The sequence below is a fragment of the Tachyglossus aculeatus genome, chromosome 20, assembly GCF_015852505.1.
Source record: "Tachyglossus aculeatus isolate mTacAcu1 chromosome 20, mTacAcu1.pri, whole genome shotgun sequence".
Classification (NCBI taxonomy): domain Eukaryota; kingdom Metazoa; phylum Chordata; class Mammalia; order Monotremata; family Tachyglossidae; genus Tachyglossus; species Tachyglossus aculeatus.
In genome coordinates this window covers 14,722,180-14,736,797 of record NC_052085.1, presented here as the reverse complement: position 1 = coordinate 14,736,797, position 14,618 = coordinate 14,722,180, and the positions used below count along the sequence as shown (strand labels likewise).

At 46.2% G+C, this 14,618-nt stretch overlaps 1 protein-coding gene across 2 annotated transcripts in view; it reads left to right on the top strand.

Annotated features, from left to right (window-relative positions):
- Positions 1-423: 423 nt before the first annotated feature.
- RASA3 (RAS p21 protein activator 3) overlaps positions 424-14,618 on the top strand; it is a 180,308-nt gene continuing 166,113 nt past the window's right edge. For both annotated transcript variants that reach the window (XM_038762059.1, XM_038762058.1), the window contains exon 1: positions 424-529. In XM_038762059.1, coding sequence (XP_038617987.1) covers positions 475-529 — 55 coding nt within the window. In that variant the 5' untranslated portion in view covers positions 424-474. The remainder of the gene's footprint in view (positions 530-14,618) is intronic.

The window sequence follows — 14,618 nt, the reverse complement described above, 5'->3', positions numbered from 1 at the left end:
GCCCCCGGGAGTGGCGCCCCCCAACGGCAGTTCCTACTCAGCCCTGCCGGGAGTGGCGCCCTCTGGCGGCTGCCCCCGGGAGTGGCGCCCCCCGCCGGCAGTTCCCGCTCTGGCCGTCGAGGTCGGAGGGGCGCTCCCGGCCGCCGGCTCTTTGCACGAGGCCGCGAGCGCCGGCCAATGGAAGTGAGAAGCCCCGCCCCCGTGCGCGATCAGCCAATGAGAGTGAGGGGGCGGGTTACACATGCGAGACCGGCCAATGAGAGCGAGGGGGCGGGGAGTATAAGCCCCGCCTCCATTGTGGATCAGCCAATGGGAGGGGAGGATGGGGGAAAGGGGGCGTGGCCAGGAACGGGGCTGCGCTGGGCGATCGGAGCGCGGGCGAAGAGGCGCAGAGCCCGGGATCGGGCTGCGCAGACAGGATCCCTCTGCGCCGGGAATCTGGGAATCATCTGGGAATCCGGGAATCCGGCCAGCATGGCGGTGGAGGAGGAGGGGCTCCGGGTCTTCCAGAGCGTCAAAATCAAAATCGGTAAGGCGGGATCGCCTCTATTGCTGTATCGTCCTCTCCCAAGCGTTTAGTACAGTGCTCTGCACACAGCGCTCAGTAAGTACGACTGAATAATAATAATAATCACGATGATGGCATTTGTTAAGCGCTGACGGTGTGCGAAGCACTGTTCTAAGCGCTGGAATCAACGCGCGGAGAGGTGCGTGCCCAATAATCACCATCATAATTGTAATTATCTAATACTGATGGGGTTTGGGCAGCGCCAAACTATGTGCCAAGCGCTGTTCTCAGTGTTGGGGGTCTGGGGGCCCGTGCACCTTTCATTCATTCATTCAATCGTATTTATTGAGCGCTTACTGTGTGCAGAGGACTGTACTAAGCGCTTGGGAAGTACAAGTTTGCACCAGAACCTGTTCCGGGCCCCTGTGTCCATGTATGTGCGGGTCCCTTTGTGCATGTATGTGCGGTCCCCTGTGTGCCTCTGTGTCTGCGGCCCCCTATATGCATGTATATGTACAGACCCCTGTATGTATGTGTGTCTGCGGCCCCCTGTATGTGTGTTGTGCAGACCCCTGTGTGGATGTGTGTCTGCGGCCCCCTGTGTGGATGTATGTGCGGCCCCTTGTATGCATGTATGTGCAGACCCCTGTGTGTATGTGTGTCTGCGGCCCCCTGTGTGGATGTGTGTGCGGGCCCCCTGTATGGATGTATGTGCAGACCCCTGTGTGTATGTGTGTCTGCGGCCCCCTGTGTGGATGTGTGTGCAGACCCCTGTGTGCATGTGTGTGCGGGCCCCTGTGTTCATGTATGTGCGGGCTCCTGTATGGATGTATGTCCGGGGGCCCCAGCACACGTATGCTTGCTCGCGTGTACATGCGTGTCCGTGAGCCCGGTGTGGGCAGGGATTGTCTCTCTTTGTTACTGAATTGTAATTTCCCAAACGCTTAGTCCAGGGCTCTCCACAAAGTATGTTGCCAAGCGCTTAGTACAGTGGTCCACACACAGTAAGCGCCCAATAAATATGGTTGAATGAATGAAAGTAAGCGTTCAATAAATACGATTGAATGAATGAAAGTATATTCGTGCCTCTGTGTGTACATGTTTGTCTGGGGGCCTCTACGTATGTTTGTGTGCCCGTGTGGACATGTGTGTCTGGGGGCCCGTGTGGACATCGTTTCTGTGGGCACAGGCGTGTGTGCCCGTGTTTCCATGTGTTTGGGTGACTGTGTAGATGCGTGGGTGGCTATTCACCAGCATGTACATGTGTGTCTGTGTGCCTGTTCACATGTGTCAGGGCATGCCCGCCTGTGTGTAGATGGGTGTCTACAACTCCAGCCAGCCGTTTATTCATTCAGTTCTTGAGTGAACAGCGCTGTAGTAAGCACTCGGGAGAGAACAATAGACCCATAAGCAGACACATTCCCTGCCCACACCGAGTTGACAGTCTGTTTAGAGTTCTTATTGTGTGCACCCCACTGTACTAAGCGCTTGGGAAAGGACACTAGAACCATAAACAGACAAATTCCCTGCCCACACCGAGTTGACAGTCTGTTTAGAGTCCTTATTGTGTGCAGACCACTGTCCTAAGCGCTTGGGAGAGGACACTAGAACCATAAACAGACAAATTCCCTGCCCACCACGAACTTACAGTCTGTTCAGAGCACGTATTAGGGGCAGAGTACTGTACTGAACGCTCAGGAAAGGACGCCAGGACAGAGTGGGGAGATAGAGCAGACCATCTAGGGGTTGGGGTCTGCCTCTTGTTCCACGTGGAGTAAGTCCCAGGTTTCATTCAATCGTATTTATTCATTGTTATATTTACTGAGCGTCTACTGTGTGCAGAGGACTGTCCTAAACGCTTGAAAGAGTACAATACAACACTCAACAGACCCATTCCCTGCCCACAACGAAGTTACAGCCTAGAGGAGAGAACGTGACTCCCAACTCTGTTGTACTCTCCCAAGCGTTTTGGACAGTGCTCGCCACACGTGAAGTGCTCAGTAAATATTGCTTAATCGATTTCTGAAGGGGAGGGGCAGACGGGGGACCAGGTTTCAAGATAAAGTTGGTATTGATTTGGAGAGTAATTAATAGCCATCAATTATTTGTTTGTATTAATGTCCGGTTCCCCTGTAAGGTCACTGTGGGTTGGGAATGTTATCTTACCAATTCTGTTGTGATGTACCTCGTAAGTGCTTAGTTCAGTGTTGTGCACAGCAAGTGTTCAATAAATATGACTTGCTTGCAGAGTTTCACAATTATTCTTCCGGTTTTTTTATTTCCTTTCAAAGTACCCTACGATAATTGGAAGACCTCTACAGACCCGTGGTCTTTCCGTGTATATATTGCAGTTCATTCATTCAGTCATTCAATCATATTTATTGAGCGCTTACTGTGTGCAGGGCACTGTACTAAGCACTTGGGAAGTACAAATGTGTTAATGTTGAGCCGGGACTTTTGCGACCCACAGATCAGCTTGTTTCTCCGTTATGATCATGGGTTTAGAAGAGCTGATGATAATATAGGGCTGAAGTTCAGATTTTAGGACCCAGAAGGCAACGTAATTTCTCTGTGCCTCAGTTCCCTCATCTGTAACATCATCATCATCATTAATCGTATTTATTGAGCGCTTACTATGTGCAGAGCACTGTACTAAGCGCTTGGGAAGTACAAATTGGCAACACATAGAGACAGTCCCTACCCAACAGTGGGCTCACAGTCTAAAAGGGGGAGACAGAGAACAAAACCAAACATACTAACAAAATAAAGTAAATAACATGGGGATAAAGACTGTGAGCCCCATATGGGGCATAGTCTGCATCCAGTCTGATTAAACTGTATCTACCCTGGCGCTTAGTATAGTGCACGGAGTAAGGGCTTAACAAAGACCATAAAAAAGGGAGATTTCCGTTGTCCTTGACTAAAATCTGTTGTCACTTCTCGATTCAAAAATTTAGAAGCGTGCTGCAGCTTTTTCTCAATAATAATCAACGCAGAGGTAACAGAATTGGGATTTGAGCCCCAGATTGTTTTGACATCTAAAATTCAGTACCATTAATGATAAACTAAAATGCAGTAATATTGCCATTGCTGTCAAAACTATGTTTTCTGGCGGATTGTGAGATTTCATTCCTAAAAGCATAAATGAATCCAGAGCAGCGGCGTTTTCTGTGTTCTTGAGTGGGGGGAAAAAATGCCTCTCTGGTAGAAATTCAGCCTAGACAGCTGTTCTTTAAAGATAGAATTCCAGCGGTGGGTTTGAACAAAAGAAACAGGAGACAGGAAGAAATTCTTTCTACCTATTGGACCACTCTTGAACGAACGGGGTAGCCCCAAATTTCCTTTGTCTGCTACTCACAGGAGGGAATTTTAGGTTTGGCTTGGAAACCTGGTATAACCTAGTTAGGAACTTGGTTTGGGGTGATGGGAAGATGAAAGAACTGGGTAATTTAGCCTCCTCCCTGCTTCTGTCCCCTTTAAACAAGCAAACAAAACACCAGAGCGAGGTTGAGGATTAGTGCGGTTGTCAGAGCATCTGGTGTGTCTAATCCTCCAGGGCAGCTGAGCATTATTGAACCGTTCCCAGTGTGCTAGATTCCCGGTCTGTATGGCACGATTATCCAAGGTGTGTCCAGATTTTTTCAATGGGAGACGCAGGCCCTCAGCTCCATGGGGCTCTGAGAAAGGAAACTCAGAGCTTTCCATTTTCAGCCCAGGCTTTAAAGACCGTGGTGGTGTAAAGAAAAGGAAGGAGGAGAGGGAAGGAGAGAGAGAAAGAAAGAATGAGAATGCCTCTGTCCAGTACGGAGATTTGTCACCCCGCTTTTGAGCATCGAAATATCCGAGGTCATATTACTGAATCAGTTCTTTTTTTTTTTTGTGGCTGGAAATCCTGGAAGGAAGCACGTTACCGGGGTTGTCCGGGGTTTCACTTTATTTGTGTAAATGTTGGTGCTTGTCGCCGGTCTCTGAGGGAAAGTCCTGGGGAAACGGAGAGCTTCAGGGCCCCGGGCGTGTTGCTGGCTGACATTCAGGCAGATTTCCTAAGCAGGGACAAGTCTAGGAACTGTTCCAAATGAATCCCGATGTGGGGAAGATCTACACCCATGCCTCTCTGCTTCTGAGGGGCAGCCTGGTCCTTTCCAACCACCGATTCCTACCCGTGGCTAGGACCCACTGGGTGTCTTTGGCCCCCCACCTTGCCCCTCTGGCCCCCTTGCCAAGCCTGTGGTGAGCCAGGAGGTCTGATGTGAACAGACGACGAGTCCAAGTCAAGGCACAGCCCAGATGCTCAGGTTGTCATAATCAGTATTTACTGAGTGCTTACCATGTGCAGGCCACTGTACTAAGCACTTGGGAGAGTCTAATATCAGTCAATCTTACGGAGTGCTTACTGTGAGCAGACCACTGAACTAAGTGTTGGAAAGTGTACTGTATATAACATAATGTAAAGATGTGTACCTAAGTGCCGTTGGGTGGGGTGAATATTAAATGTCCAAAGGTCACAGATCCAAGTGTTCAAGCGCTTAGTACAGTGCTCTGCACATAGTAAGCGCTCAATAAATACGATTGATGAAGTGTGTAGAAGATGCAGAAGGGAGAGGGAGGGAGAGGGGGAGCCCTCTTGGAGAAGAAGTGACTTTAATCATGTTTTGAAGGTGGGGAGAATGGTGATCTGGCATATACGAAGTGGGAGGGAGCTCCAGGCTGATGGATGTGGGAAAGTGTCCGGAGGTGAAATAGATGAGATGGGAGCACAGCGAGTAAGATGATGCTAGAGAAGGAGATCAGGAAGATGAGGTAGGAGGGGGGGCGAGCTGATTGAGTGCTTTAAAGCCAGGGGTAAGGAGTTTCTGTTTGATGCCAAGGTGGATGGGTAACGACCGGAGGTTCTTGAGGAATGGGGAGATGTGGCCCGAACCTTTTTTTAGCAAAACCATCTATGCAGCGGAGCGAAGTATGGACTGGAGAGTTGGGAGAGGCCGGAGACCGGGAGGTCAGCGAGGAGGCTGATACAGTTTCAAGGCGGGATAGGATAAGTGCTTGGATCAGCATGGTAGAAGTTTGGATGGAGAGGAAAGGTCGGATTTTAGCAGTGTTGTGAAGGTAGAACTGACAGATGATTGGACAGATAGCCTCACATCAATCTCTTCCCTTCTTTCCCTTATTCCTCCTTCAACCAAAATAATCGTCTTAAAAATCAAGAGGAGGCAAAGTAAAAGCGTCTCTGAACTAATATCCTTTCCTTCAGGTTGGAGTGCGTTTGGCTGTCTTGCCGAAAAATCTCAAATTCATCTTGAATGGTTTTTTTTATTTTGGTCCCAAGTATTTTTATTGCAGTGTCTCATCCATAAAGACAATGTGTCATGAAAGACGAAACAAACACTTCCTATAAGATTGCAATTTTGAGGAAGTGTGCTGTTCGGACATTTCCATGAGTCAGTGTTTTAGAACCTGAAAGAAAACAACATGGGTCTTCTGGGAGATGATTTGGTAGAAAACGACTTCAGCTCGATAACGTGTTTCATGCTTGACTGTGTTACTGATATTTTAGTAAATACACAATTCCCAATGATCTCTGCTGTTCAAAAGGGGAATTTTCTTCTAGGTTGAAGAAGCATACTTTTTATTTCTTCCTTTCATATTTATATTTATGTCTGTCTCCCCCTCTAGACAGTAAACTCCTTTTGGGTGGGGGAATGTATCTACCAACTCTGTTGTATTGTACCCTCCTAGGTGCTCAGTTTGGTGCTCTGCACGCATTAAGTTAAAGCAGTTAAAATATTTCGTCAACATTTCTCTAAATTAAAAACTTTTAGACTGTGAGCCCACTGTTGGGTAGGGACTGTCTCTATATGTTGCCAATTTGTACTCCCAAGCGCTTAGTACAGTGCTCTGCACACAGTAAGTGCTCAATAAATACGATTGATGATTAAGAGCTCAGTAAACAGCATTGATTATTCAGTAAAAATGATTACTATTCCAGGATAATTTTAAAATAGGTTCCTTCTCTTCTCCTTAGACTGTGAGCCCCAGGTGGGACAGGGACTGTGTCCAGCCTGATTAACTTGTTTCTACCCCAGCGCTTAATTCAGTGCTTGGCACATAGTAGGTCCAAATACCCAGTTTGCTCCCAGATGCCACCTGGTTGGCTAGGAAGCTGGAGGAAATCTGTGTCATTGAAAAGCTAATCGAAATGTTGTTTGAAACAACATTCAAACAAATCTTGTTTGAAACAAGAAGCAGTGTGGCCTAATGGCTAGAGCATGAGCCTGGGACTCAGAAGGACCTGGATTCTAATTCTGGCTCCACCACTTGTCTGCTGTGTGATCTTGGACATGTCACTTTACTTCTCTGGACCTCAGTTACTACATCTGGAAAATGTTCATTAGGATGGTGGGATATGGACTTTGTCCAATTTGGTTAGCTTGTAGCCACCCCAGCGCTTAGAACAGTGCCTGGCACATAATAAGCGCACAACAAATCCCATTAGAGAAGCAGCGTGGCTCAGTGGAAAGAGCCCGGGCTTCGGAGTCAGAGGTCATGGGTTCAAATGCCGGCTCCACCACTGGTCAGCTGTGTGACTTTGGGCAAGTCACTTAACTTCTCTGGGCCTCAGTTACCTCATCTGTAAAATGGGGATTAAGACTGTGAGCCCCACATGGGGCAACCTGATCACCTTGTAAATTCCCCAGTGCTTAGAACAGTGCTCTGCACATAGTAAGTGCTTAATAAATGCCATTATTATTATTATTATTATTATTTAAAAAACCAAGATATTACAATCCAGTGGGGGAGATGAGCATTAAATAAATTACAGGTTGTGGAGGTAGCCAAGTGTAAGTCAATCAATCCCTGGTATTTACTGAGTGCTTACTGTGTGTAGAGCACTGTACTAAGTGCTTGGGAAAGTAATCATAATATGTGTTAGGCACTGTACTAAGGGCTGGGGTGGCTACAAGCAAATCACACTGGTCATAGTCCCTGTCCCCCAGTCGTAGTCCCCATTTTACACCCGAGGTAACTGCGACCCAGAGATGTGAAATAACTTGCCTCAGGTCACACAGCGAACTGAGCACACAGCCTCAGTTCCCTCATCTGGACTGAGCCCCATACGGGACGGGGACTGTGTCCAGTCTGATTATATTGTATCTACCCCAGGGCTTAGACCAGTACCTGGCACACAGTAAGCACTTAACAAATACCATCACCATCATCAATCGTATTTATTGAGCGCTTACTATGTGCAGAGCACTGTACTAAGCGCCTGGGAAGTACAAATTGGCAACAAAACCAACAATACCAAAATCATTATTATTATCGTTATTACTTCTCTGTGCCTCAGTTGCCTCACATGTAAAATGGGGATTAAGACTGGGAGCCCCAGGTGGGATGGGGACTGTGTCCAGCCTGTTGGTCTTCATCAACTCCGGTGCTTGGCACCTAGTAAACACTTAAGTACCATGATGATGATTATTATTATTACTGCTTTTTCCGGTTCTGTGCAGGCTGAATCTGCCCGAGGCAGAGAATAACCACCCAGGCTGCTGCCTCAGCAGATGGTCCTTGAGGCTATTTTTAGCTCGAGGGGGGCTTCCGAACAGACCAGGAAGCAGAGCAGCTTCAATTAATCAAAGGCTTCAATCCATGAGGCAGAGAATGGGAGATTTTACAAGCCTCCACTGAAAGGGGATCAATTAGCCAACCAATGGTATTTATTAAGTGCTCACCTGCGGAATATTGTACTAAGCACTTGGGAGAGGACACTACTGCAGTTGGTAGTCACATTTCCTGAGAGAGGGAAGGAGACCCGGGAGTTAGGACTGGAAGTGTGGATCAGTCCGTTGTATTTATTGAGCGCTCACTGTGTGCAGAGCACTGTACTAAACGCTTGGGAGGGTACAATATGACAGTAAAGATACATTCCCTGACCACAGTAAGCTTACAGACTTTTCCACCCAGGCAGTTGCTCAAACAGTGAGGGTTAAGTGAATTGAAACACTGATTCCGACCATTAGAAAGGGGTGTGTGTGTTTTGTTTTTTGTTGGGTTTTTTTTGTTTGTTTGTTTGTTTTTTTGTAAATGGGCTTGGTGTGTGTTTCTGATCTGACCTGGATTTAGGTAAGCCAGGTGGATTGGAGGATCAGAAAGTAGTGACTCTTACTCCTTGAGAGCGTCTTTAAATATTAGACATGTTAGTGCCTGCCGCTTCCTTCACTGGCTTCTCTTATGGCAGAATCTGGTTTTCTGGAAATTCTGGTTTACACGTAGCAGTTTGCAAAAACCAAAACAAAACTATGCACCTGAGATTTTCAGACCGTCACTAATCTAAATTTCGAGATTGATTTTAATGACTCTTGGGAAAAGCAAGCGTCTTGAATAATGACATCGATAATGATAATGATGACAGTAATTGTATCATGAATGAGATCAACCAGTAGTATTTATTGACACTCACTGGGTGCAGAGCTCTGCACTAAATGCTTGCAGTAGAGTAGGTAGATAGGATCTCTCCCCCACAATCTTACAAACTAGTGGGGGATACAGACATTAAAGATAAATTACGGGTAGCGAGAAGCAACAGAATATAAATCCACCAGCCATCTCCAGGATTTACCTACTCAGTTATTCCAATCCTGAGCACTCAATGAATGTATATTTCGTGAATTGTACATTCATTCATTCAGTCGTATTTATGGAGCGCTTACTGTGTGCAGAGCACTGTACTAAGTGCTTAATTCAATTCAGTTACATTCAGTGACTTGAATCCACATGGCTAGTGGATATAGCCCAGGCCTGGGATTTACAGGATCTGGATTCTAATCCCAGCTCTGCCACTTGCTTGCTGTGTGACCTTGGGCAAGTCGCTTCACTTCCTCTATGCCTCAGTTTCCTCATCTGTAAAAATGGGTGTTAAATTCTACTCCCTACTACCTAGGCTGTGAGCCCCATATGGGGCAGAGACTGTGTCCAACTTTATTGTCTTGTATCTACCCCACTTAACTTCTCTGTGCCTCAGTTACCTCATCTGTAAAATGGGGATTAAGACTGTGAGCCCCACGTGGGACAACCTGATCACCTTGTAACCTCCCCAGTGCTTAGTACAGTGCTTTGCACATAGTAAGCGCTTAATAAATGCCATTATTATTATTATTATTAGGACGGCGCTTGGCACATAGTGCGTAACAAATATCATAATTACTAGTCAGTCATTTCTTGAACCCTTGCCATGCGCAGAGCACTGTACTAAGCACTTGAGAGAGTACAATATAACGGGGACATTCTCTGCCTACAACAAGTTTACAGTGTAGAGGGGGGGAATTCATTAAGGATATATATGTAAGTGCTTTGGGGGGGGGGGTGTACTAAGTGTCTAGTAAGCATTCAATAAATATAAATGAATGAATGAATCAGGGGTATTTATTGAGCACTTAGTCTATGCAGAGCACTGTGCTAAGTGCTTGGGAGAGAACAATACAGCAAAGTTGGTAGGCATGTGTCTAGCAGAAAGGAGGGAGAATAGAATGGAGGAGATAAGAGATTAGTCAGGGAAAGCTTGATTTCATTAGGGCTTTGAAGATCCAGTTTAATTTACATATTTTACAGCACTTTAGAAGCAAGCCATATGTATAACTGCTCAGGGAGGGCTGATGAAAGATTTACTTGATCATCTATGAAGGAGTAGTTTTGCTGTGATAAGTCAGCATTCTTGACTCCTAAATTGAGACTGAGACACTTCACCAACAATTGTCACGCTGAACGATTCTTTTTTTTTTTTTTTTCAGAATGTGTTTATGAAGGAGATCAGGAACTGGTTTCACTCCCAGATGAATTTTTCATTAGAAATTTCTGTTCGGTGCCATATTCCATGTAAGGCCGGTCTGAGATCCGGTGCCTGAATAAAAAGCCAACAGCACCTTGGCCATTGGGATGCAATTATCTGATGGAGGGAGGGCCTGTCACTAACACCACCTCAATCAGTCAACCTATCATATTTATTCATTCAGTCGTATTTATTGAGTGCTTACTGTGTGCAGAGCACTGTACTAAGTGCTTGGAAAGTACAAATCGGCAACATATAGAGACGGTCCCTACCCAGCAACGGGCTCACAGTTTAGAAGCTCTTTGAGTGCTTACTATGTTCAGAGGACTGTACTTAGCTATTGGGAGAGTACAAAATAACAGATTTAGCAGATACGTTCCCTGCCCATAATGAGTTTATGTTCTAAGGGCTGGAGTAGATGCAGAACACAGACTTGGGAATCAGAAGGACCTGGGTTCAAATTCTGGCTGTGCCATGTCTGCTGTGTGACACTGGGCAAGTCACTTCTGTGTGCCTTAGTTACTTCATCTCCCAATCCAAGCACCCTGATGTCCTCACATCTCCTAGGCTGAGGAAGGAGAATCTGTCTTTTTTTTTTAATCTTTAGCCTTATCTGGTCACCTCACTTCTACCCTTCCCTTCCTCCATACAGTTCTCAGAAGTCAGGGGGGACAAGGGTGTGGGGAGGGCCGATGGCTGTCTGTTATGAACTCTTGGCCAGTCAGGAGGCCCACATGAAGGACGCACATGTTCTGGACTTCGCTGTGCCACCCCAAAGAGTCCAAACTCAGGATAAGTTGGCCCTTCAGGGCCATGATAGAGCAAGTGATATTCACTCTGATTTTAAAAGTATTTTAAAACTGCCACGCAGTTTGTCTGAGGCTTTTAGTGGGCAGGGAATGCATCTGTTTATTGTTGTGGTGTACTCTCCCAAGCGCTTAGTACAGCGCTCTGCTTTGCACACAGTAAACACTCAGTTAATATAAATGAATGAATGAATCAGGGGTATTTATTGAGCACTTAGTCTGTGCAGAGCACTGTACTCAGCGCTTGGGAGAGTACAGTACAGCAAAGTTGGTAGACAGGTTTTCTACCCATAAAGAGCTTAGAGTCTGGAGGGAGAGGCAGATGTTAAAATAAATTATGGAGACTTAATGTGTTTATGGAGGGTTTCTTTCTCCTATTTTTCAAATATAATGGTCATAGACTCTGAGTTCACAATTCCATGTTAGAACAGTGAGTGGGACTGTTCTTTCCGGTGTTTTACGGTCTAAGGGAAGTTTGGCTGCCCTGTCAAATCTTGAGAGACTTAATTGGTGTGGAAGTGATTCCTGTTTTTGTAACCCAGGGACCTAGATATAGATTGCTGAGCAAAAGTCACTTGCCTGCGTTCATTCATTCAATTCATTGTCATATTTAGTGAGTGCATACTGTGTGCAGAGCTCTGTACTAAGCGCTTGGGAGAGGATACCATAACAATAAACTGACACATTCCCAGCCCACAACAAGCTTCCAGACTAGAGGGGGAGACAGACACAGATTCATTTGGGAGAGGGAGGATTTACACTTCTTTTTCAAGAAGGATTTCCTGGGGCCAGCCTGAGGAAAGAGTTAAAAAAAAAATCATCTTGACTTGGAGAAAAATCTGAGGGAAATCCTGAGTTTTCTATTTTCAGCACTATGAGGGAGGTAAAATGGTGGAAACAGATTTGGTCTATTCATCTCCTAGGGAACCTGGGACAAACGGGATCCTGTGGTCGGTGATTCTTTAAGGGCAAGAGGAAACTCTGACCACCACCTTGACTCTTGAAGAGACCCTCTGGGTCAAGCCTGGTCTGTGAGAATTTGTCGTGAAGTGAATGAAGGAGCTGATGTCCTGAAACAGGCCCTTCATCTCCACCTGTACACTTACCTAGATTGTGACATGAAATTATCTGACCTCAGCAGGAGAGAAAAAGGGAAAGATTTTAGCTCACCAGTGTCTCCTAATTCTCATTCTTTTCAGCCCTCATCTTTTTACTGCAGTAAAATAGGAAGTGTCTAACTTGACTTTTGTCCAATACAGGCCCCCTCAAATAGAAGCCGTAGCAGCATTCCACCTTATAAGGCAGAAAGACAGTGTGGTAAAGGCCCATTTAGTGGTGATTTCCAGTAGCCTAAGACACTTTTAGAGTCTTAGACAAACCAAGTTGGGGCCTGTGACCTTAAAGATATTGGAGTTCACCTCTAAGCTCTCCATCTTTCAGGAAAGCGGTCCACTCTTGCTTCAGCCTGTTCTTCTGCAGAAGTGTTTTCTGAGCTATTCCACCTCAATCCATCCGCTTCCCCAACTCTGTCTACAGTTAGACCAAAGCAACATGGTTTAGTGGATAAAGCACGAGCCTGGGAGTTCTAATCCTGGCTCTGCCTCCCGTAGGACCGTGTCACTTCTCTGTGCCTCAGTTACCTCACCTGTAAAAGGGGGATTGAGACTGTGAGCCCTTCGTAGGCTAGGGACTGTGTCCAACCCGATTTGCTTGTATCCACCCCAGTGTTTAGTACAGTGCTTGGCATATAGTAAGCACTTAACAAATACCATTATTATTATCATCATTACTGACCATCAGCCTGAAATTTCCAGGCCGCTAATTACAGTTTGCAGGTTAACTAAATGAACTTCACTGCCATTAGAGTAAGCGCTTAAAAAATACCATTACTATTATTATTACTGACCATCAGCCTGAAAGTTCCAGGCCGCAAATTCCAGTTTGCAGGTTAACTAAATGAACTTCACTGCCATTTCTCCAGGATGAGAATAAAGGGTTCCCGGAAGAGTAGTAGTTGTGGCATTTGTTAAGTGGTTCCTATCTGTCAAGGACTAAGTGCTGGGGAAGATACAGAATGAGGAGCAGTGTGGCCTAATGAATAGTGCCTGGGTTTTAGTCCTGACTCTGCCACACGTCTGCTTTGTGACCTTGGGCGAGTCACTTAACTTCTCTCTGCCTCAGTTACCTCCTCTGTAAAATGGGGATGAAGTCTGTGAGTCCCATGTGAGACACAGACTGTGTCCAACCTGATTAGCTTGTATCTACCTCAGTACTTAGAACAGTGCCTGGTGTATAGTAAGCACTTTACGAATGCCATTAAAAAAATAAAAAAATAAGATAATCAGGTCAGACTCAGGCATTGTCTTGGAGTTCTGCCAGTTGTGCCCCATGTGAGTCAGGGACTATGTCCAACATGACTAGCTTGTATTTACCCCAGTGCTTAGAAGAGTGCTTGACACATAGTAAGCGCTTGACAATTGCCATTATCATCGTTATTATTATTATCGCCTGAAACATTCATTATCATCGTTATTATTATTATCGTCTGAAACATTCACTTGTCTCTCCCTCCCCAATTTCTCCTCTCAGAGAGGAGGGTGGTCTTAAAAATAATAATAATTGTAGTGTTTAAGTGCTCACTATGTGTCAGGCACTGTCCTAAGCGCTGGGGTAGATGATGATGATGATGATGATGGCCTTTATTAAGCACTTACTATGTGCAAAGCACTGTTCTAAGCGCTGCAAGGTGATCAGGTTGTCCCATGGGGGGCTCACAGTCTTAATCCCCATTTTTACAAATGAGGTAACTGAGGCACAGAGAAGTGAAGTGACTTTTTTTTTGGCATTTGTTAAGCGCTTACTATGTGCAAAGCACTGTTCTAAGTGCTGGGGAGGATACAGGGTGATCAGGTTGTCCCACGTGGGGCTCACAGTCTTAATCCCCATTTTACAGATGAGGGAACTGAGGCCCAGAGAAGTTAAGTGACTTGCCCAAGATCACACGGCAGACATGTGGCGGAGTCGGGATTTGAACCCATGACCTCTGACTCCAAAGCCCATGCTCTTTCCACTGAGCCACGCTGCTTCTCCTAGCCATGCTGCTTCTCCCGCAAACCTGGTTGGACACAGTCCCTGTCCCATGTGGGGCTCACAGAAGCCCCCATTTTACAGATGAGGTAACTGAGACACAGACAAGTGAAGTGACTTGCCCTAGGTCACACAGCAGACGAGTGGCGGAGCCAGGATTAGAACCCAGGTCCTTCAGACTCCTAGGCCTGTGCTCTTTCCGCTAGGCCACTCTGCTTCTCACCAGGGGTCTCCGAATCAGTTTTGCCCTGGCACGCGTTGCTCACTATGCCGACTTCATTGTGCAAGAGGGGTCACCAAAAATCAGTGACCGTTTGAGGGGCGCAAGGTAGATGCTATTGCCGAGGAAGAGCAGCAGACAGGAGGAGTGAGATGAGAGCCCGCGTTTTAGACA